This window comes from Dendrobium catenatum, unplaced genomic scaffold (genome assembly GCF_001605985.2).
Source record: "Dendrobium catenatum unplaced genomic scaffold, ASM160598v2 fragScaff_scaffold_249, whole genome shotgun sequence".
Lineage (NCBI taxonomy): Eukaryota > Viridiplantae > Streptophyta > Magnoliopsida > Asparagales > Orchidaceae > Dendrobium > Dendrobium catenatum.
In genome coordinates this window covers 3543047-3566062 of record NW_021318711.1, presented here as the reverse complement: position 1 = coordinate 3566062, position 23016 = coordinate 3543047, and the positions used below count along the sequence as shown (strand labels likewise).

The 23016-nt window shown below is 36.2% G+C and overlaps 1 protein-coding gene across 3 annotated transcripts in view; it reads right to left on the bottom strand.

Annotated features, from left to right (window-relative positions):
- Positions 1-23016, bottom strand: part of LOC110098356 (DENN domain and WD repeat-containing protein SCD1) — a 160740-nt gene that overhangs the window by 59495 nt on the left and 78229 nt on the right. For all 3 annotated transcript variants that reach the window (XR_003700165.1, XM_028693297.1, XM_020825173.2), the window contains 5 exons: positions 19394-19469; positions 19197-19270; positions 19070-19120; positions 17903-18060; positions 795-842 (listed from right to left, as the gene is read on the bottom strand). Coding sequence is in view for 2 of the 3 variants with exons in the window: in XM_028693297.1 (XP_028549130.1) it covers positions 795-842; positions 17903-18060; positions 19070-19120; positions 19197-19270; positions 19394-19469 (407 nt within the window). In the remaining variant the exon portion in view is untranslated. The remainder of the gene's footprint in view (positions 1-794; positions 843-17902; positions 18061-19069; positions 19121-19196; positions 19271-19393; positions 19470-23016) is intronic.

The window sequence follows — 23016 nt, the reverse complement described above, 5'->3', positions numbered from 1 at the left end:
CCCTTTAATGTCACTATGTACCAAATTTATCCTAATTTTCTTATTATTTTTTTAATTAATTAGTCTAACATAGTATGTTATCATTTTCTTAAAGCCCCAGTTAACAATTTCTTTATGAAGTGCTAGTCATCAGAGACTTCTCTAGACATCCTTTATTAAAATCTTTAAGCAATTGTTTCTTAGATGGAAAAATAAAGTGCTAGGCCCACAACCATTGAATCATCCTTTGCTTGCTTAGGATTTCATACCACCTTCAAGATATCAAAACTCAAGTAATTATGCAAGGAGATACCCCGTTTCCAGCAATGAGGATATTTCTGTGAAAGAGAACTTTCTTAAAAAGGCATCTATACACGTGTAGTCCAACAAACAACCTGAGAAATAATCTGATCGCACAGATAAAGAAAATGGTTGAATGAGGGTTATTGCCTGTGTAAAGATTATATAATTGGAATAAAAAAACGAGGATCTCGGCTTAAAGCAATGGCAGATATGAATCAAGCAGCAGCAAAAAGATCAAGTTACCATCTTATCATTTATTTTTACAATGAATAAAATCAGGTTTGGGGTTCAATATATCCAACTCACTCATGGCCGAAATTTATGGAAATCAAAACTCTGCAATGCAGAATCTTGCTTCTAGCTTAAAGATTCTAATAAAATTGATTTGGGGACAAAATTAAATAAATTAAACATGCCAAATATGTAAGTTAAAATAATTAGTAGATGCTAGTAATAACAAAAATGAAGGATAGGTTCAATTCACTAATAATTAAAAAGATAGGGGAATTTACTTATTAGAAGAATGCTCCATCAGGTGTTCAAAATAACCATCCCAAAAGCTGCAAAATAATTGAATAAAAGAAGAAAATAAGTGAATCATTGAATTCAATGTAACTCTATTTATAAATCCTTATCAAGAAAGCATTGGCAAAATAGTAGTCAAACAACAGGAGTTATTACTAAAAAAAAATTAAATTCAATAATTCATCGTGCAAAGGCAGCCTCAAGACTTATTTAAGCAACAACATTGGAGATTTTATATATCAAAACACAAGGAATCCAAATTGCATTCCAAATAACATCTTAACAAGACTGAATGATGCGAGACCATAGACCAGTAGTCAGTTATTAAGATAAATGGTGACCACTATAAGAGGCGTGCTAATTTAAGAATTCATTAAACGTTATGGTGAAACATCATTTTTTAAAATTTTAAAATGATCAAAAGAGATAGGGTAAAGATGGAATATCACGGAGGCTCTGAGGCAATAGTTTCATCAGACTATCATCTTTTCCACAACAAAATAGAGAACCACATTTTTAATTCAATAACTACAGATATCATAAAATTAAAATTTCATCTTCCAGTGATTGCACACAGGGTTTGATTTTCTGGTTGTTAGAAGTAAGCATTATTTTAACGATAATAAAGATCTTACAGCACAAAAGAAGAAAAGATATGAGGAAAAATAATATCATCAGTAGAACGTGATCTTGCAAATAATATAATTCTAGTCATCACCAAAAGTAAAAATTTACAGCTAAATTGAACTGTAAATGGCTTCTAGAAACAAATAATGAAACGGTTGAAACAAGTAAAAAATAAAAATACTATAGCTAGTTACAGTTTTTAGATTCTATGTTGATGTAGGCAAAGGGGGGGTCTAAACATCTTTAGGTTCTTTGGTCTTTGGGCTGCTTGTTGCCTCTTGGGTTGGACCTTGACTGCTTTAATTTATGGCTGAAGTTTTGGGAGCTACTTGGCTCTAGCTCATTAATACTGAGCTGATGTTTTAGCTCATTTTTTGGAGGATTAATTGCACTTGAAAGCTCATTATGTGGAGTTGGAACCTTGTCTTCTCCCCTTCTTTGTGTCCCCTCGGTTTCTCCTTGGTGCTATTTCCCGTGGCTGCTCTTTCTCCCTTGATGGCTGCTGGTTCTAGTCCCCTTTGTGCCCCTTCGGTTCCCTGTCTGGCTGCTGGTCCAGTTCCTGTGTAGCCCCTTCGGTTTCCTCCCTGGTTGCTTGTCCCATGGCTGATTTTTCCCAGTTTTCTATGTGGCCTTTTGGGTGTTGTTTTGGACTGAAAACTGTCCTGATTTAATGGGTTTAAATGAAGATGATTATGACTGCTTGGCTGCCCTTTTTCTCTTATAAATATTAGGTGTTTTGTAATAGGAAGGGGTTCTTATGTGTCAATTTTTGGAGTAAAAAAACATGCGGGTTTTTTCTACTTTGGGAATAGCTGGCGAGCTATATCCCCCCATCTCTTCTCCTCTCTATAGCTTGCGAGCTATATTTCGTCTCGACTTCTAATCTCCTTCATCTCTCCACAAGTTCGACGCCACTTGTATCTTTCTTCTCAAAGAAACGGATGAAAGGCATTTTTAGGTGTTTCCAGATTATAACTTTGTAAGAGTCATTGTTATGTTTTAAAGTGTTTAATGTGTCATTTGTAAACGTCCATTAATATTATAAAAGGTGTTTTTTTAGTATTTTTTGTAATTTCTATTTCCTAGGAAACTTTTGTTTTTGCTTGAAAAAATTTGGGCTTTTTCCAAAATTTTTGCTTGCATCAATTTGGTACCAGAGCAAGTTAGTAAATCATAAGTTTTTGGTGTCAAGTTAGTTGTCAGGTAAGTGTGTGTCATGTGAGTTTTGTTTTTGAGTCATGCTTTTTTTTAGTCATAGTCCATGCAATCAGCCTTCGGAAGCCTCATGTCAAGATTCAAAATTAAAGAGTCCCAAGGAGAATTTGACCCTACCAAATTTACTTAAGAACCAACTATTCAGGATGTGAAGATTCAAACTTGATGCAGACAAACTAGATAGAAAAGCCAGATAAGGAGAACGATAGGCAAAACTATAACCAAACTCGATTCAAATAGTAGAAATCATCTATAAGCACAAAACCGATGGATAAAACTAGAAGAGAAATCAAAAGAAACAAAAGAAATTTAAAAAGTCGTTATCCTAAGAACAATCGACAGAACGGTTTCCTCACATGCATCGAAATGTATGTTAAGTAAAGTATGTGCTTAGGACTAGCAAACCGATTGTCCACCACAGTAAGATAGTCCAAACGTCCAACCAAACTCCTACAACAAATGCTCCCAAATCAGCCAACAATCACCTCCAAGGCTCAAGAATAAGGATACAAATGGAGTGGAACTTGCGTAGAGAAGAAAGAGGTAAGAAGCCCAGACGAAATAGAGGAGAAGAAGAGGTGGACAAAGCTCTCAAGCTTTTCCAAGAAGAAGAAAACCCTCAGGTTTTTTAAGAGAGAATGCTCAACAAAATTCAACAACCTTTTCCTTCAAAATTCATCTTCAATATATAGGCAAGAGAGGTAAACCAAACAGCCATAACACCTCCAACTAAACCAATTAGATTTAGGGAAATGAAAGGCCAACAGCCACCACATCAGTCCCCAAACGGCACAGCAAAACAGAGAAGAGAGATTACGGGAACTAAGCAGAAAAGCCACGGAACCGAGCAGCTAGCCGCAGAACCGAGCAGCCAGCCACGGAAACCAAAGGGGCAAAGGCACAGAAAAATCACCCAGCACAGGAAAACGAAAAGAAAAAGGGGAGGAGAAGAGACAAGTCCACTCCAAATGAATCCAAGAATTAATAGCATACCTTTTTGGATTGATGAGCAAGGAAGTGCAATAAATCTCCCATGTGAACTAAACTTCAGTTCAACATTAATGAGCTAGCACAATTGAAAATATAGTCCAACACCAAAGCAACCACCACCTCCCAACATCAACACCAGCTCAAAACCATGAACAATTAGCCCAACCCGAGAACCAGCAGCAGCCCAAGGGACCCAATCAAGCTAGCAAACCAAGGTCTACCATGACCATTGGATGCTTTCCCATCATTGGATAGCTAAAAAAATATAAAATTAAATAAAAACTAATACTCAATGTTTGATAATAAAAATACAAAAATCATGATTGCATCACAACTGTAGAAAGGGTTCCACCTCAGGGAGATTCAACAGACCAGATTCAAAATGAACTTTTCAAGATAGAAAGATTGATATACTTATGTGACAAAAAATTCGAGAAGAGAAAGCAATGACTTCAGGAACAATTTCTTCATGAAAAAGAATTGATTGAAAGGAAATACAAAGCTAAGATTAAAGAATTGGATTTGGCATATTCTGCACAAATGAAAAAGTTAAAAATAACCTCATCGAGAGATTAGCTTCTTCAACCGGAGGAGAATTGATGTAGGCAAAGGGGAGATCTAAATATCTTAGGTTCTTTGGTCTTTGGGCTGTTTGTTGCCTCTCGGGTTGGGCCTTGTCTGCTTTGGTTTATGGCTGAATTTTTGGGAGCTACTTGGTTCTAGCTCATTAATGCTTGAGCTGATGTTTTAGCTCATTATTTGGAAGATTAATTGCACTTGAAAGCTCATTATGTGGAGTTGGAACCATGTCTTTTTCCTTTCTTTGTGACCCCTCGATTTCTCCTTGGTGTTGTTTCCCATGGCTGCTATTTCTCCCTTACTGGCTGCTGGTTCCAGTCCCCTTTGTGCCCCTTCGGTTCCCTGCCTGGCTACTGGTCCAGTTCCTGTGCAGCCCCTTCGGTTTCCTCCCTGGTTGCTTGTCCCGTGGCTAATTTTTCCTAGTTTTCTGTGTGGCCTTTTGGGTGATGTTTTGGACTGAAAGCTGGCCTGATTTAATGGGTTTAAATGAAGATAATTATGGTTGTTTGGCTACCCTTTTTCTCTTATAAATATAAGGTGTTTTGTAATAGAAAAGGGGTTGTTATGTGCCAATTTTTGGAGTAAAAAAAACTGAGGGTTTTTCTTCTTTGGGAATAGCTTGCGAGCTATGTCCCCCATCTCTTCTCCTCTCTATAGCTTGCGAGCTATATTTCATCTCGACTTCTAATCTCCTTCTTCACTCCGCAAGTTCGACGCCACATGTATCATTCTTCTCAAAGCAACGGGTGAAAGGCATTTTTAGGTGTTTCCAGATTATAAGTTTGTAAGTGTCATTGTTATGTTTTAAAGTGTTTAATGTGTCATTTGTAAGCGTCCATTTATATTATAAAAGGTGTCTTTTGAGTATTTTGTCTAATTTCTATTTCCTAGGAAGCTTTTGTTTTCGCTTGCAAAAATTTGGGCTTTTTCCAAATTTTTGCTTGCATCATATATCCTCACGAGTCATATACTACTTATAACACAAGCAACCCATCCTTGTTGATTTCAATACTATGATATTATTAGAATCCTAGATCAACATATAGTTAACCACTATTTGATCGAAAATAATAATCAACAATCATTATTTGTATGAACAACAACATCAAGCCTTTATCCCACTATGTGGGATCAGCTACATGAATCATTTTTTCTCCATTATTTTCTGTTAAGAGTCAAATTCTCATTTAAATCTAATAAAGAAAGGTAATTTCTAATATTTTCTAACTAAGTTTTTTTAGGTCTACCTCTACCTTTCTTAATATAGGACAAATCTAATACATCTACTCTCTTAACAGAGTCATCAGAAGTCAACCATTTTACATGACCAAACCATATAAGGCGACTGGCTCTAATCTTATCTATCACTGGAGATACTCCAACCTTTTCACAGATATGCTTATTTCATATCCTGTCACTAAGAGTAAATCAACTCATCCACCTGAGCATCCTCATCTCAGCAACACTTAATTTAATATTATGCTTCTCTTTTAATGGCCAACATTCTGCACCATAAAGCATTGCATGTCTCATCACCATCTTATAGAATTTTCTCTTAAGCTTGAGGACTTTTCTATCACACAACAAGATTGATGCACTCCATCTTAATGCCCCCATCTAATCCTAGATTAATATTTCACCTTATTTTTTTATATTTTGCTCCACCTTAAAGTCAAAAACTAATAAGTAATATTGGATACATAAACTTTCACTTGAAATAATCTTACATGTTGCATCAACATTACTAAAAAAACATACACGTAACTTGATGAACTTTAAAAGTGCACTAAAAAAACAAAAATAGAGAATACATGAAATATAAACCTATAAATTGCAAACAAAAAAATAAGGATCATATGTACTAGTAGTGATTCAAATAGCTCCAAAGACAAGGAAACACATTCACATCCTCATTAATAAACAAAAAAGGAACATGCACATAAGGGATAAAATTGTGCAATTGAGTATTGAGGCGTTTTTTGTTCGTGAAGCTGGGCATAAGCCTCAAGGCGTTTTCAGGCGTAAGCCTAAAATCAAAAAATTGTGTTAAGTCAAAATAAATGTTAAAAATGATTTTCTATATATTACCCAAATAATATATTAAAGGATGACATGTTACCTTTCTATTGAATTATGAAGTAACAAATTGACATACATATGAAATAAAAAATTGCACAAGGCGTAAAGTGGCAAGTGATAAATTGCATGAAAAAGAATTGAAATTCAAATATTACAAGAGCAAAATAATATTAAATATATGAATGACATAAAAGTATCAGATAATATCAAGTTCAACTCCAAATTCTTTCTTTCTCAACTCCCTACTCATCCACATTTAATTCCTAAAAAAATTGAAATAGTTGACAAACTCAGATTTCATCTGCACTGCCATCACTAAGGGGATTTTTATTTGAGTCGTCATCATAACAACAAATTGATCTCTCCCCTCTCTCATCTTATAGAGTTCATTATCTCCAAATTTACTTCTTTGTTTATGTCAATCATCCTCCTGTTTCATAACTATAAAAATGAGATTAATACTCTTAAATATTTAAAGTGGTGGAAGTGTGCAAATTTCAAGTGATCCTTGGCAACTTCTCTCATTTTGATGCAAGCAAAAATTTGGGAAAAACCCCAAATTTTTGCGAGCAAAAGCTATAAACAAAATAAAGACTAAAATAAGCCTCCACAACAAACTGGAGACCACAACATAACCTAAACACCTTTTATATCTCAATATAACATACAACTATAAATAAAAAAACACAACATCACATTGGTAAAGGAAAACATTACTTTTGATAAATTGAAATGACTTTTACAAACGACGCATACAAACTTGGGCGACATAAACTCCTAAAGTTGTATTTCATCGAGAAGAAGGATACAAGTGGGGTGGTCACTTGCGTAGAGAAGAAGGGGATAAGAAGCCGAGACGAAGAAGGCATAACTCGCAAGTTATCATAGAAGAAGGAGAGAGGAAGATCAAGGACTAGCTCGGAAGCTATTCCAAGCAAAACCATCCGTTTTTCTATTCCAAAAATCTCATTATATCCTTCTTTTTATTACATAAACATCCCATATATATAGGATAAAGATGGCAGCCAAACAACCCCTAAAATTACTAATTAATCCCATTAAAAGAGAGAACTAGAAGATCAAAAGACACCACAAACAGCAAGTGAAAAGACATCCCAAAAATCAGCCAAATACATCCAACAATACTACACAGAAAACAGGGAGAAATAGCTACGGGAAACCCAACCAGAAGTCACCGGAAGCCCAGCCAGCAAGGAACCCGAAGGGCCAACACAGGGAACAAGGCAGAGCTTCACGGGAAAACAGCCAGGGTATAAAACCGAGAGGGAGTGACCACGGGAACAGCAACAGACAGCAGAAACCGAGAAGACAAGGGGAACGGAAGAGACACAAGTCCACTCCACAATAATGAGAATACCTTTTTGAATTTATGAGCTAGGAAAAGCATTTATTCCACCAATTATTGAGCTAAACTTCAGCTCAAACATTAATGAGGTAACACCAAGTAGAATCCAAATTTTGAACTCAACACCAAGCAGCCAAGGTCCAACTCGAGAGCAGCAAACATCTCAAGGCCAAAAAGAATTTCAAGATGATTTGACCCCCCTTGCCTACATCAAATTCTCCTCGGATTGAAAGAAGTCATCTCTTGATGAAGCTTGAGTTTGCTCACTTGACACCAAGACTCAAATGACAACATGACTCAAAAACAAAACTCACTCGACACACCGGGATTTGCTAACCCGCTCTAATACCAAATTGATGCAAGCAATATTTTGGGAAAAGCCCCAAATTTTTGCGAGCAAAAGCTATAAACAAAATAAAGACTAAACTAAGCCTCCACAACAAATTGGAGACCACAACATAACCTTCTTATATCTCAATATAACATACAACTTTAAATAAAAAGACACACCATCACATTGGTAAAGCAAAGCATTACTTTTGATAAATTGAAATGACTTTTACAAACGACGCATACAAACTTGGACGACATAAACTCCTAAAGTTGCATTTCATCGAGAAGGAGGATACAGGTGGGGTGGTCACTTGCGTAGAGAAGAAGTGGATTAGAAGCCAATACGAAGAAGGTAACTTGCAAGTTATCCTAGAAAAATAAGAGAGGAAGGTCAAGGACAGCTTGCAAGCTATTCCAAGAAAAACCATCAGTTTTTCTATTCCAAAAATCCCATTATATCCTTCTTTTTATTACATAAACATCTCATATATAAAGGAAAAAGATGGCAGCCAAACAGCCCCTAAAATTACTAATTAATCGCATTAAAAGAAGGAACTAGAAGGTCAAAAAACACCACAAACAGCAGCTGAAAAGACATCACAAAAATCAGTCAAATACATCCCACAATACTGCACAGAAAATAGGGAGAAATAGCTACGGAAAACCAGCAAGAAGTCACAGGAAGCCCAGGCAGCAAGAGACCCGAAGAGCCAGCACAGGAAACAGGGCAGAGCTTCACGGGAAAACAGCCAGGGGATAAAACCGAGAGGGAGTGACCATGGGAAAAGCAACATATAGCAGAAATCGAGAAGACAAGGGGAACGGAAGAGACACAAGTTCACTCTAAAATAATGAGAATACCTTTTTGAATTTATGAGTTAGGAAGTGCATTTATTCCATCAATTATTGAGCTAAACTTCAGCTCAAACATTAATGAGCTAACACCAAATAGAATCCAAATTTTGAGCTCAACACCAAGCAACCAAGGCCCAACCCGAGAGCAACAAACATCTCAAAACCAAGAAGAATTTCAAGATGATTTGACCCCCCCCCTGCCTACATCACATTTGTAAAGAACCATTAATAAGAAAAAAGAAACATGCACGTGCATTTACAAGCATGAAAGAAAACATAAATATCACCGCTATTGTCAAATTTATTCCAACTATTTTGTTACAATTAATTTAAATCTTTTAAATTTACTCCTACTAGGGCTTATAGCACATATTTTTTAGCAGTATATCTAATTGTCATCTTCATTTCTCCACATCAATTCTAATAGATATTTTACTAGCGCACCTATGGATTTGTGTTGTGGATGTCAATACCACAAAGATCCATTGCTCGAACATTATCTTTAATAAAATACACTTACATTCTCTATAATATAATACTAGTATTATAAAAATCAAAATCTAATAAGCAAAACTCGATGTAACCTTCATGAAGAGTTAATCTGACTTGATTAGGCTAATTTGGCACTTCAACAAGGTAAAAATGACATGGCCACTCCCTAAACAAAACTCCACAGTGTTTTATTATGTCCAAGGATTCTTGAATTGCTCAAGGGACAAAATGAGCCCGAACAGACCTTGGAGAGATGATTGGGTTGGCAAGCCTGATCAAGTTATACATGACTAGGGGTGCAACTGAGTCGAGCCAGCTCGCGAGTGAGCTTATCGAGTTTCGAGCTCGAGTTCGAGCAAATTTTCATGCTCAAGTTCTGTAGAGACAAAGCCTGGCTCGAGTACTCATTGAGCCACTCAAATGGAAAAATAAGGCAAAAGCAGAGTGAGCAGACCGAACCAAAGCGCGGAAGCGAAACAACGAATTTCGAAAATCGGATAAGAGGGAGCAACTGCAAGCCCGCAAGCGTGAATATTATTCTTATTTGAACCGAACTGTAACATTGGGTATTTGGGTTTTTTTTTGCTGCGTGAACGTGAAGAGGAGTGGTTGTTCTAGGGTTTTTGCTTGACTGTTGTGGGTCGTGAGCGCAAGGAGCGAAGATAGTGAGAAACGGTGGTGATCTGGTATGTCCTCTCTAACTTGTATTTTAACAACTTCTCTCATTTGTAAAGAACCATTAATAAGCAAAAAGGAACATCCACGTGCATTTACAAGCATGAAAGAAAACATAAATATCACCGTTATTTCCAACTTTATTCCAATTATTTTGTCACAATTAAATTAAATCTTTTAAATTTACTCCTACTAGGTGTTATAGCGTATATTTTTTTAGTAGTATATCTAATTGTCATCTTTATTTCTCCCCATCAATTTTATTAGATATTTTACTAACGCACCTATGGATTTGTGTTGTGGATGTCAATACCACAAAGATCCATTGTTCGAACATTATCTTTAATAAAATACACTTACATTCTCTATAATATAATACTAGTATTATAAAAATCAAAATCTAATAAGTAAAACTCGATGTAACCTTCACGAAGAGTAAATCTGACTTGATTAGGCTAATTTGGCACTTAAACAAGGTAACAATGACATGACCACTCCCTAAACAAAACTCCAGTGTTTTATTATGTCCATGGATTCTTGAATTGCTCAAGGGACAAAATGAGCCCGAACAAAACTTGGAGATATGATTGGGTTGGCAAGCCTGATAAAGTTATACACGACTAGGAGTGTAACTGAGTCGAGCCTATCGAGTTTCGAGCTCAAGTTCGAGCAAATTTTCAAGCTCAAGTTCCGTAGAGACAAAGAATGGCTCGAGTGCTCATTGAGCCACTCAAATAGGAAAAAAAAAAGGCAAAAGCGGAGTGAGCAGACAGAACCGAAGCAGGGAAGCGAAACAATGAATTTTGAAAATCGGATGAGAGGGAGCACCTACAGTTCTACAAGTGTGAATATTATTTTGGTTTGAATCGAACCGTAACATTGGGTATTTGGGTTTTTTTTCTGCTGCGTGAACGCGAAGAGGAGTGGTTGTTCTAAGGTTTTTGCTTGACTGTTGTGGGTCATTAGCGCAAAAAGGAGCAAAGACAATGAGAAAAGGTGGTGATCTGGTATGTCCTCTCTGTCTTGTATTTTAACAACTTCTCTCATTTGGAAAGAACCATTAATAAGCAAAAAGGAACATGCACGTTCATTTACAAGCATGAAAGAAAACATAAATATCACCGCTATTGTCTCCTTTATTCTAATTATTTTATTACAATTAAATTAAATCTTTCAAATTTACTAGATGTTATAACGTATAATTTTTTTGTAGCATATCTAATTGTCATCTTTATTTCTCCCCATCAATTCTATTAGATATTTTACCGACGCACCTATGGATTTGTGTTGTGGATGTCGATACCACAAAGATCCATTGCTCGAACATTATCTCGCTAACTTAATACTAGTATTATAAAAATCAAAATCTAATAAGCAAAAATCAATGTAACCTTCACGGAGAGTTAATCTGAGTTGATTAGGCTAATTTAGCACTTAAACAAGGTAAAAATGACATGTCCACTCCCTAAACAAAACTCCACAGTGTTTTATTATGTCCATGGATTCTTGGATTGCTCAAAGGCCAAAATGAGACCAAACAGACCTTGGAAAGATGATTGGGTTGGCCAGCCTAATCAAGTTATACACGGCTAGGGGTGCAGCTCATTCGAGCCAGCTCGAAATCAACTCATTAACGAGATCGCGAGTTGAGCTTATCGAATTTCAAGCTCAAGTTTGAGCAGATTGTCAAGCTCAAGTTCTGTAAAGACAAAGCCCGGCTCGAGTACTCATTGAGCAACTCAAATAGGAAGAATAAGGCAGAAGCAGAGTAAGCGGACCGAACCGAAACGCAGAAGGGGAACAACGAATTTCGAAAATCGGATAAGAGGGAGAACCTGCAAGCCCGCAAACGTGAATATTATTCTTGTTTGAACCGAACCGTAACATTGGGTATTTGGGTTTTTTTTCTACAGTGTGAACCAAGGTTTTAAAAGGCGAAATCGGGAATGGAGGCGTTTTGGCTAAGCGAGACGAGGCGTAAGCCTCGAGGCGGATCGAGGCGTAACTACCGCTCGGTACCGAGCATGTACCGCTCGGTACTGAGTGGTACTGGCTCGGAACTGAGCGGTATGTACTGAGCAATATCGAGCATGTACCTAGTGGTACTGGCTTGGTACCGAGCGTGTACCTAGTGGTACCGAGCATGTACCGCTCAGTACCGAGCATATACTTGCTCAGTACCGAGCGGTACTGGCTCGGTACCGAGCATGTACTGAGCGGTACAAGCTACTCAATAATTATTATTAATACTATTAATTATATATTTAATAATATATATTTTAATTTATATTAACTAGGTTAATTATATTAATATTTAATTAATAATTATATTACTAATTAGTCAATTAATTTATGCACTAATTATACTATTAAGTATTTAATTAATTTGCTTAATTATTAATATTTAAATTATATTAATTAAGTTAATCAATAATAACTTAGCTGCGTCTAGGGTTTGCCTTTCATCTTCTCTTTTCGTCCTTGTTGTTCAGTTTCATTGCTTCATAGCAGGTGTAGAGATTACACGCATCGCTTCTTTGGCTCCTTTGTGGCTGTTCGACTGCGCTCCTTCAACGACTTTCCCTTCCTGTCGGATTATAAGTTATGACATTTTGATAAGACGGGAGCTCGTTGGCTCGCTAGCTTTGAAGGTAACTTTCTCCCTTTCGAGGCGCTGCCTCGATGCGCCTCGATGCACCTCGACGCCTCACGTATTGAGGCGTACACCTCCGTGGAAAAAGGCGTAAGCCTCACCCGGACGTTCGAGGCTTAAGCCTCAGTTCGCCCGACCTCCGCCTCGATTCGAGGCGCGCCTCGAGGCGTCCTCCTCGAACGCCTTTTTAATCGATGGCGAGAACACGAAGAGGAGCGGCTGTTATATGGTTTTTACTTGGCTATTGTGGGTCGTGAGCATGAGAAGGAACGAAGACAAAGAGTAGAGGCGGCAATCTAGTATGTCCTCTCTATCTTGTATCTTAACAACTTCTCTCATTTGGCAAGAACCATTAATAAGCAAAAAGGAACATGCACGTGCATTTACAAGCATGAAAGCAAACATAAATATCACAGCTATTGTGATGTAGTTAGGCAGGGGAGGTAGGCAATTGATGTTCCTTGCTTTTGGGATGATTTGGTTCCTTGTTTAGGCTTGGTTGTCTCAGATTTAGTTGCCCCTTTAGGCAAGCTGCTGTGTTTTTCTTCTAAAATCAGATCATAAATGACTATCCAGGTTCATTCCCCCTTCCCCCTCTCTGTGGCCTTTCGGTTTCTCCGCCTGCCTCTTGTCCCGTGGCTGGTTCCTGTCCCGTGGCTGGCTGTTCCTGTTCCCCGTGGTTGCCTGTTCCTGTCCCCCGTGTGGTCCCTTCGGCTATTGTTCCAAGAATTGCCGATTGGTCTTTCGGCTCCCCATTTTTTGTTGATTCAGCTGGAGGTTTTGTGGGCTATTTGGCTTCCTCTTTTTACCTATATATATATATATATATGGGTTGTTTTGTAGTACAAAGAGAGGATGATATGAAGTAATTTTTGGAATCTAAAACCTGCAGGTTTCTTCTTAGGAAAGCTTGCAAGCTTGTTCCATTTCGCTTCTCCTCCCTTCGATTTCATCTTGGGCTTCTTATCTAATTCTTCTCTACGCAAGTGACCACCCCATTTTTATCTTTCTTCTCGATGGATGAAAGCTTCTTTAGGTGTCTGTATGTATTCAATATATTGTTGGTTGTAAGTTTAAAGGTGTCGTTTTATCTTATTTAATTTTAATTGAGTTTTTGTGTCGATTTTAAGTTATATGGTTGTGAGTTTGTTATGTTTTAAGGGAAGACACTAGTTTGTCCTTTTTTTGTAATTTTGATTGCATTAATTAGACATGAACAACCTAGGCTCTAATACCATTTTGATGCAGGCAAGAATAATTACCTACAAATACAAAATTTACTCCTACGAGCTCTTATGGCGCATAATTTTTTTGCAGTATATCTAATTGTCCTCTTTATTTCTCCCCATCAATTCTACAAGATACTTTACCGACGCACCTATGGATTTGTGTTGTGGATGCAAAAACCTCAAAGTTCCATTGCTCGAACATTATCTTTAACAAAATATACTTGCATTCTCTATCATAATACTAGTATTATATAAAATAAAATTTATTAAGCAAAACTCGATGTAACCTTCACAGAGAATTTAATCTAACTTGTTTAGACTAATTTGGCACTTAAACAAGGTAAAAATGACATGGCCACTCCCTGAACAAAACTCCACATTGTTTTAGTATGTCCATGGATTCTTGGACTATCAAGGGACAAAATGAGCCCAAAAATACCTTGGAGAGATGATTGGGTTGGCCAGCCTAATCAAGTTATACAGGACTAGGAGTGCAACTGAGATGAGCTAGATCACGAGGCAGCTCAAACTCGACTTGTTAACCAACTTGCGAGTCAAGCTTATCGAGTTTTGAACTCAAGTTCGAGCAGATTTTCGAGCTTGTTGTATTATTGAGCTCGAGTTCGGTAGAGGCAAAGCCTGGCTCGAGAATTGGTTGAGCCGCTCGAATAGGAAAATCAGGCAGAAGCAAAGGGGCGGACTGGACCGAAGCACAAAAGTCGGATGAGAGGGAGCAATCGCGGGCTTGCAAGCAAGAATATTATTCCTATTTGAGCCGAACTGTAACATTGGGTATTTGGGTTTTTTTCTTCTGCGTGAACGCGAAGAGGAGCGGCTGTTCAAGGGTTTTTGCTTAGCTGTTGTGGGTCGTGAGCACGACGAGCGGAGACGATGCATATAGGCGGCAATCATGTACGTCCTCTTTGTCTTGTATCTTAACAAATTCTCTCATTTGGAAAATAATTCAATTGTAGTTTCCCGAAATTTGAAGCAAGGGTTTCGACTTTGAATTTTTTTTCTTTATTATATTCTGTTTTTATTAGTCTCTTTAGAATTTTCGCAAAAAAAAAAAATCAACTTGAGTATGGCGGGAAAGGCATAACCGAAACCGAGACGGGAAGAGAGCTTATGCCTCATGAGCTCGCATCGATCGCCTCGAGCAGAGTTCGAGCAGGCCATTTGAGCTCGAGTCAAACTCGAGCTCGAGCTCAAGTTTGAGCTTAAGATCTGCTGAGCTTGAGTTAAGCCTGATTCGAGATCGACTCAACTCGTTTGCACCCCTATATATAGCACTGGCAAGTGATACTTGGGCAATAGTGACCATCACCACTAGTGATTAAGGAGCTTCCTTAAAGGCCTAGGTTTGGGGTGTGCTTTTAATGTTTGAAAGCTCGGGACTTCTCCAAGTTAATGTGCCTCCAAAGCTTCACCATTTCAGCAGTTGTTAATCTCAAAACATTCTTCTCTATGAGGAAGGGATTAACATAAAATTATTCAAATAATTGTTTATACTTCAGCTTAAATTAAATGAAGTTGATATGAAACTTCTCAAAATCATTCCTAACAATCTGTTTACCAATGATCTATCAACACGAATGGGCTCACAACATTGTCACCAATGACATGGTATCCTTGAATCCATGGTTTAAAATTGCGCAATATGAGGCCCTCCTTTGCGCAATTCCAGTAAAAAACGCCTTGATGCTTACTCATCGAGTTTTTTTATGAGGCTTGCGCCTCAACTTGGTTGAGGCCCGTCTCGCCTCATTGGCATGAGGCTTACGCCTCACGCTATATATATTAAAACTTACATAAATTTTGAAGTAAATGCCCGACATTGGACTCTATAGGAGAGGAGGAAGGGAAGAGAACAGTTCATCATAATGATGATTCAAATGAAGAACCCCTTAGTGATGACAATGCTGATGACTTATGAGTTCTTATGTGATATGTCATTGCTATTTATTTTTGGAAATCAGAATTATATGTTAATGAAAAGAATACTATGATTTCGGAAAGATAGAATTTTGAGTTGAACTATATTTCATGTTGTCTTATTATTGAGATATTTTGATTTCACTTCATATCTTATGCTTTTTTATATTTTATATTATTCACTCATTAGTATATAACAAATTTATCATTTTATGTTTACGCAATCTTTTGATTTTGAGGCTTACGCCTCGCCTCATGTATGAAAAACGCCTCAATATCCGAATACGCAATTTTAAACATTGCCTGAATCATCAATCAAAGATTGCTAATGGCAATCAGCACTGGCCAGTCCGATTTCTGGTAGACCCCCCCAAAGGCAGGGCCAATTAGTTCATATTTTCCACAACTCTTAAAGATGGGGAAGCTACAATCTTCTCTGTTCATTCAAAATGGACATGAAATTTGCTATATGTAACCATAATAGCTCTCTAAGTCTAAAAATATGTTTAAAGTTAATTTATTTAATAAAATTCTAGACAAATCCGAGAATTTTGGAAATGCTTTAGACTTCTGTCAATGATGTATGTGACACATGAAGAATAGGTGTGACCCTTTGAAACAATGGCAAGATGTCATCCTTGATTATGTATTTGGGAATCACTCGCCTAGCAAACGACAACATGCTGCGCTAATTGATGAAATGTGTGATGTTGATCACTAATGATGAGAAATTAATCATTGTTCACCATAATAGCATGACATTGGTTGTTGCTACCAATGAAGCAATATCACCCATTTTCAATCATCAATATGGCACAACTGCTCGTACTGACAACAGCCTAAGACATTCCAACTGGTGCCAGCACTTCTTGTAAGTCCCATCTTTTTGAAGCCTGATCCTAAACATCCCCAACATCAGAGTTGACAAGACTTCACCCTCTAACGAATTATTCCAATAAAAGAGAGTTTTCCAATTAAGCAAGTTTGCAATCAAGAATATGACCGTGAATCTCACAAAAATATTTGGTTTAACATTTGTATAAGACCTTCAATGCCATTTACAAGGAAAATTATTTTCAACGTGCAAAATTTAGATGTGATATTTCAAGATACAATCGCTTGTGCTAACTCACAGATCTGATCCTCTACATATGAGGGTACAGTCAATAAGTTTTGTAATGAGCTTAAATGACACCCAAGTCACAAACTTAATTCTCTGCAAGCAAGCAGTGTTGACAAGGTCCAACACAACAAAATGAAAGCGTTCAAATACCCTATGATGAGCATTTTCATCGCACATAATAATCAGAAGAATTCATTCTTAAAATAAAACTTTCAAAATGCAAATACATGTCTCAAGCAACCACCACGATGATGGCCACATTGCCCAAAAATCTCATCAGAAAGAGGTCTTCATTCTTAAAAATAACCCCAAATCTCAATGCTAATTATTTTGAGCTCAAATCTTTATGTATAGAACGAGATCTTTATTATTAAAATGCCTTTTGAAAATTTCACCTCGACCAAACTCTCTTAGAAGAGCCGAGTGCAAATTTTTGGAGCCACAGTAATAGATAGATAAAATAGATTACTTAAACTTTTTATGTTTAATTGTCCAAGTAGAGTAGATGAAGATTAATGGCAGCGATTTAAAGTTTGAAGAAGACGTGGGTGTTGGCCAACTTAGCTGAAAAAGATTTTAAAAGCTTTGTCAGCTTGAGATGAGTTCAAAGCCTATCCGCATCAAATCTATATCTTGGCCCTCAACTTTCTTTAAAATATAAATAATTAATTTTTTATCGTTCAATCTTATAATAAAATGAAGATAAACAAAAATAGAGGCAATTTGAATATTTTAACTTGTACTAAATCAAGACAAACCCTTTATGAATTCCGCACCATGAATCATCAGCCAACTATTCTTCATAATAATAACTTTCTAACTAATCAACTCCCTACAAATAGTACCCATATACTCAAGCAAGGCAACAAAAGAGTTCATAAATTTTGCTGAAGAAATATAAATAAGTCAAGTAACACAAAGCTTTATTGCTGGGAATATCATACCGCAAATCCTCCCATATGGCAAGTGAAAGAAGATGATGTTGAATGTAATCAGGAATACTGTTGGGATCTCTTCTGTACATCTCGGCCGATACTTCAAGAGCATCACTTACAGTGATCATGTCATTACGAAAGGCAGCCCGATTGATGGCAGTTTTAAGCTGGACATGTCAACAACTAAATGAACAATGGAATTAATAAGAAAGCTAGTGCAATAACTTTATATTTTTTTTCAAACACACCATATTGAGAAATTCTAATAAAATATGTTTAAAAAATGATAACTGCAAATCAACCAATTCGTCAGCAACTGATCTACAAATGCTACATAGCCCTAACAATGTAAATAAGAAATCTAAATCAGCAAGTATGTCTAGCAAAAGATAAGTACAGCACATTAACATGTCAGCATGCAATTATAGTCAGTCTATTTAGCCAACCCACTTATGCATCTGTTCGTGCAATCTCCTCATCAGTGATGATTTAGGCACACAAGTGCTGAAAGTGATAATATTTGAACTGAAAGACAGATCTTAGTGTTTGCAATTGACAAGAACAGGAAACATAAGAAAGAGGACTAAAGAATCAATTATTTCCAGCAGCATTCTTCCGCTGATAGTTTGACGGATAATGCTTTAAATATTATATAAGGTTCACAAGTAGAAATTAGGGGTGGCCATATTTTCATCCATTCTTAGTGTGCTTCCAGTAATTAAATTTTTGCCCCCCTAAAAACTGCATTTAGATCTCTAAGCTCAAGAAGGCACTTCATGTTGATCTACGTATTCATCATTCATTCACATTGGTCTGCGCTCCACAACAGCCTTAATTTTAGAATTGATTTCTGGCTGGGGTGCCAACCAAACTAAAAGCAATAAATTCAAAAAATATACCTCCTATGACCAAGGTTGAGACAATCTCATCTATTGAGGTATCATAAAGGATCGTCTGCCTACTAGGTCATGCAATAATAGCCAACCTTCTAGCTTAGCTGTCCACAATGCAAAAATCCTAAAACCAGTTCTTTAAACCATATAAAAACTTCACAACCACTAAGCAAAGTGAAAATATACTTATTTAACAAACGCAAAACCAAAGTTGCAACAAAATAAATTAGAAAAACAAGCAAATCCAACAAATCATTTCATCATACAATTCAACAGAACTCACCAGTTCTTTAACAGCTACGAACTGCTCATCAGTTAATCGGCATTGCCATCCCTAAAGATATAACTGATCAGAGGACATGCCTTGCAAGTGCCAATTAAAAGTTTACAAGGATCCCGAAAGAAATTACCGAATGAATATGTTCCCTGATGCATTCAACAAACCCACTCCCTCCTATTCCTTCTGCATCAGACTCAATCAGAGCTATAGAACATGAAACATTTGCAAATTAGCAGTAATAAAACAAGAGAATAAATCCAAATATAATAAAATAACTAAAATGAATTACAACTGAGGATAAGGTAAAGCAGATGTTTTCAAGCATACCAAGAATTGTGCCATACTCAAATGATGAAAGAGGATCCTCTGTTGCCCCTAGATTGAGAAGACGCAACCATAATCCCTGAAAATAGTATAAAGCCACACGTTCAAAATCGTCCATACTTAGCTTAGATTAAATCATAATTTACAAATTAAAAGAAGCCAACATAAAGAAAATGATCATGAACATGAATAAGCAGTAATATATAACAATAATGAGCACCACCAAGCGCTACTTGTAAACATTTTCTTTTTCTTTCATAGCATAAGAAAGAAAGCATGTTTTATAAATAAAATTAAAATTCAGAGCGAATTATTATTTAGTCCAAAACTATAAGGTTTGTCTTCCTATTTTCATCTTTTGCCATTCAGGTATATGCGGCATTTGGTATTAAACTACAGTTTTTCTACATCATTTTGAAAAAGTCCTCAAAACTCTTATGACTTCTGCGGAACTTCTACAGCAGCCCTCTCACAATAGTACAATTTCAAAGTTAATTGGTACTACCTCTTTACCACTTATATAAAAAATCAAACTGATTGGAAAACAGATGTCAACACTATACCTTCAGTAAATCAATCACTTGTCTCTTATAAACTCTTATTTCCAATTGCATCAATTTTTTTTTTAAATCAATTACATCAAATTTGACATTATTATTTCTGTTGTGCTAAGCTTGTTCAACAAAAATGAATTGCACCAACACATAAAAAATTGAAAATAGCTAGGCAGGGTGCCCATATTGTCTGATCCACCGCACAAAGCAAAATGCAAAATTTACCCGCACAAGAGATTAGTGCGAAATTTCAATACATACAAGCAACTAAAACTCATGAGGGAGAGTCATCAAATATGTATTACTAGCAATGCTTTAAAATTAAGTTAAATTAAATAAAAGGAAAAAATATTCTTATATAAACAATAAAAAGGGGACAAAAAGAAATAGATTTATAATCTAAAAGAGAGGAGGAAAACTTAATTAAAAATTAGATTCTTATAAAATTTTATCTAATCAAATATTTATTTTTTATTAAGTTCAAGTTTATATATATAAAGTTTAAAAAAAAATCAAAAAGCAATATTTTGTTAAATGTCCCATCCTCCCCTATTCCTCTGCACATACTAGCTTCACAAACCCCACATCGCCTCATCTCCTCTTCCAGCAAGAATAAAAAAATTTATCTAAATTAAAATGAGACTTATCTCCTCAACATGCTATTCCGGACTCATGTAATTGTCTACTTATTCACTTTGTAGCCACCCTAACTATCACACCACTATCCCTCATTTTCTCTCTGAATGGTCCCTCTTCATTCTCGGCCAATCCCATGTCCTTCATTTGCTATCTTTAGGGCTGCAAAGAGTATGTGAGTGTTCATGTTTGAGTTCGTTTATCATTAGCTTGTTCAAGTTTAGTTCGTGTTTGATTCGAGCTTTATTATTTGTGTTCACGTTTGGTTCGTTTAATTCAAGGGTGTTCATGTTCCGTTCATGTTCCGTTCATGCTCGGTTCGTTTAATGCTTATCGAACTTTAAACAAACAAGCCTTAACGAGCTATGTTCATGAACATATTTAACAAACAATCTATCGAACAAACAAACATTAAATTTGTACATGAACATTTTAAACAAACAATCTAGCAAACATGGACAAATGTGAAATATCTTTTGTTTAGAAAATTAAATGTATAATAAAAGCACTTGTCTATTTAAAATGAAAATATGATTAATCTATATGAATATATTCTTAAATGAAGTTTACCTATTGCATTTCTCTCCATTCGAGCTTTTATCGAGCTTTTTATTGAGCTTAATGTCGAGCTTGTTCACGAATTTCAAATGATGTTGTTCGTGAACATAAATGAACCGAACACATTAGTGTTCAAGCTTGTTTATTTAAGGATCGAGCATTTAAAATGTTGTTCGAGTTCGTTTGTTTAGTTAATTAAACGACCACAAACGAGCTTTAATCAAACCGAGCATCGAGTAGCTCGCCGAACGCTTGGTTCGCTTGCAGCCCTAGCTATCTTATTTGATAGCCCCAGCAAAACACCATTGCACAATTCTCACAAACGCATTGGGCAAAGTTCCTCCTCTCGCCTATCTCGTGCAAAAACCTCAAGCCTGACAACCTCTTTTTTTCTTGTGTTTCACAATTTCTAATGACACTCTGCCCTAACCTATAATGACCATGTACTAGTCCACTCTTACTCTCATCAGCAATCCAAACCACTGAGAATCATCAATATCACACACACACACACACACACACACACATATATATATATATATATATATAAAGAAACAAAAAGAAAAAAAAAATAAAAAATGAAAAAAAATGAAAAAAAAAAGACAAAAAGAGATTAAAAAAATGTTAAATAGAAATTTTGTATTTGCCTTGCTAATTTCGTCCACTTGTCGCCAACAATTGTCGCATCACAATTAAAGGTAAAAATACCAAGCAACTTTGTTGAGTTGTAAAACAACAAATACTCATGCAAGTTGTACTATGGTTTAAAATTGCGCAATTGCGTGTTGAGGCATTTTTTGTTCGTAAGGTAAGGTATAAGCCTCAAAGCGTTTTGAGGCATAAGCCTCAAAATCCAAAAATTGTGTAAAAAGAAAAAAATGATAAAAAGTGATTTTTTATATAATACCCAAATAATATGTTAAATGATGACATATTAACTTTCTCTTGACCATAAATTAACAAATTAACATATATATGAAACAAAAAAACTATACAAGATGTAAAGTGGCAAGTGATAAATTATGTGAAATCAAATTAAAATCCAAATATTAAAAGAGCATAACCTAAAATATAGAAATTGCACAAAAGTATAATAAAACATCAAGTTCCATTCAAAATATCTTCTTTCTCAATTCCCTACTTACCAATATTTAATCCTAAAGAAAGCTAAAATAGTTTACAACAACTCAGAAATCATATGCATTATCATCACTGAGAGGAAATTTATTTGAGTCAGCATCATAACAAATTAATCTTTCTCCCATCTCATCATGTGGAGTCCAATATCTCACAATCTGCTTCTACTTCATTTATTTCAATCTTCCTTTTTCATAAATGCTTGTCATCAAGGTAAAGACAAGAGTGATACTCTAAAATTTTTAGAAGAGATGGTGGTATGCTGTTTTCAAGATTGGGAGACATTGGACTCCCCGGCGATGGGTACAACGAAGTTGGCGGGCTAGTTGAGAGGAAGTTGTTGTAACTCGGGGTTGCATAAAGGTGCGATTTTTTAGGGTCTTTAGTTTAAGATTAGGTAAGTTTCAATAAAAATAGATAAATAGAGTGAGATGTATGCCTCATGCCAACGAGGCAAGGCATGCCTCAAGAAGGGCCTCAGCCAAGCTGAGGCGCAAACCTCATCAAAAAAGCTTAAACGTTATGCCTCAAGGCACTTTTTACCAGAATTGTGCTGAGGTGAGCCTCATATTGCACAATTTTAAACAATGATTTCAACACGACAAGAAATCTTATTATGTGCTTTTCTCGTGCAGGTGTTGTGCATGTTTTTTAAGGACAAAATGCAAGCAACAAATGTATTGTTTTAAATGCACAACTAGAATTTAAATGATAATAATCACAAGCGGACATGCAACACAT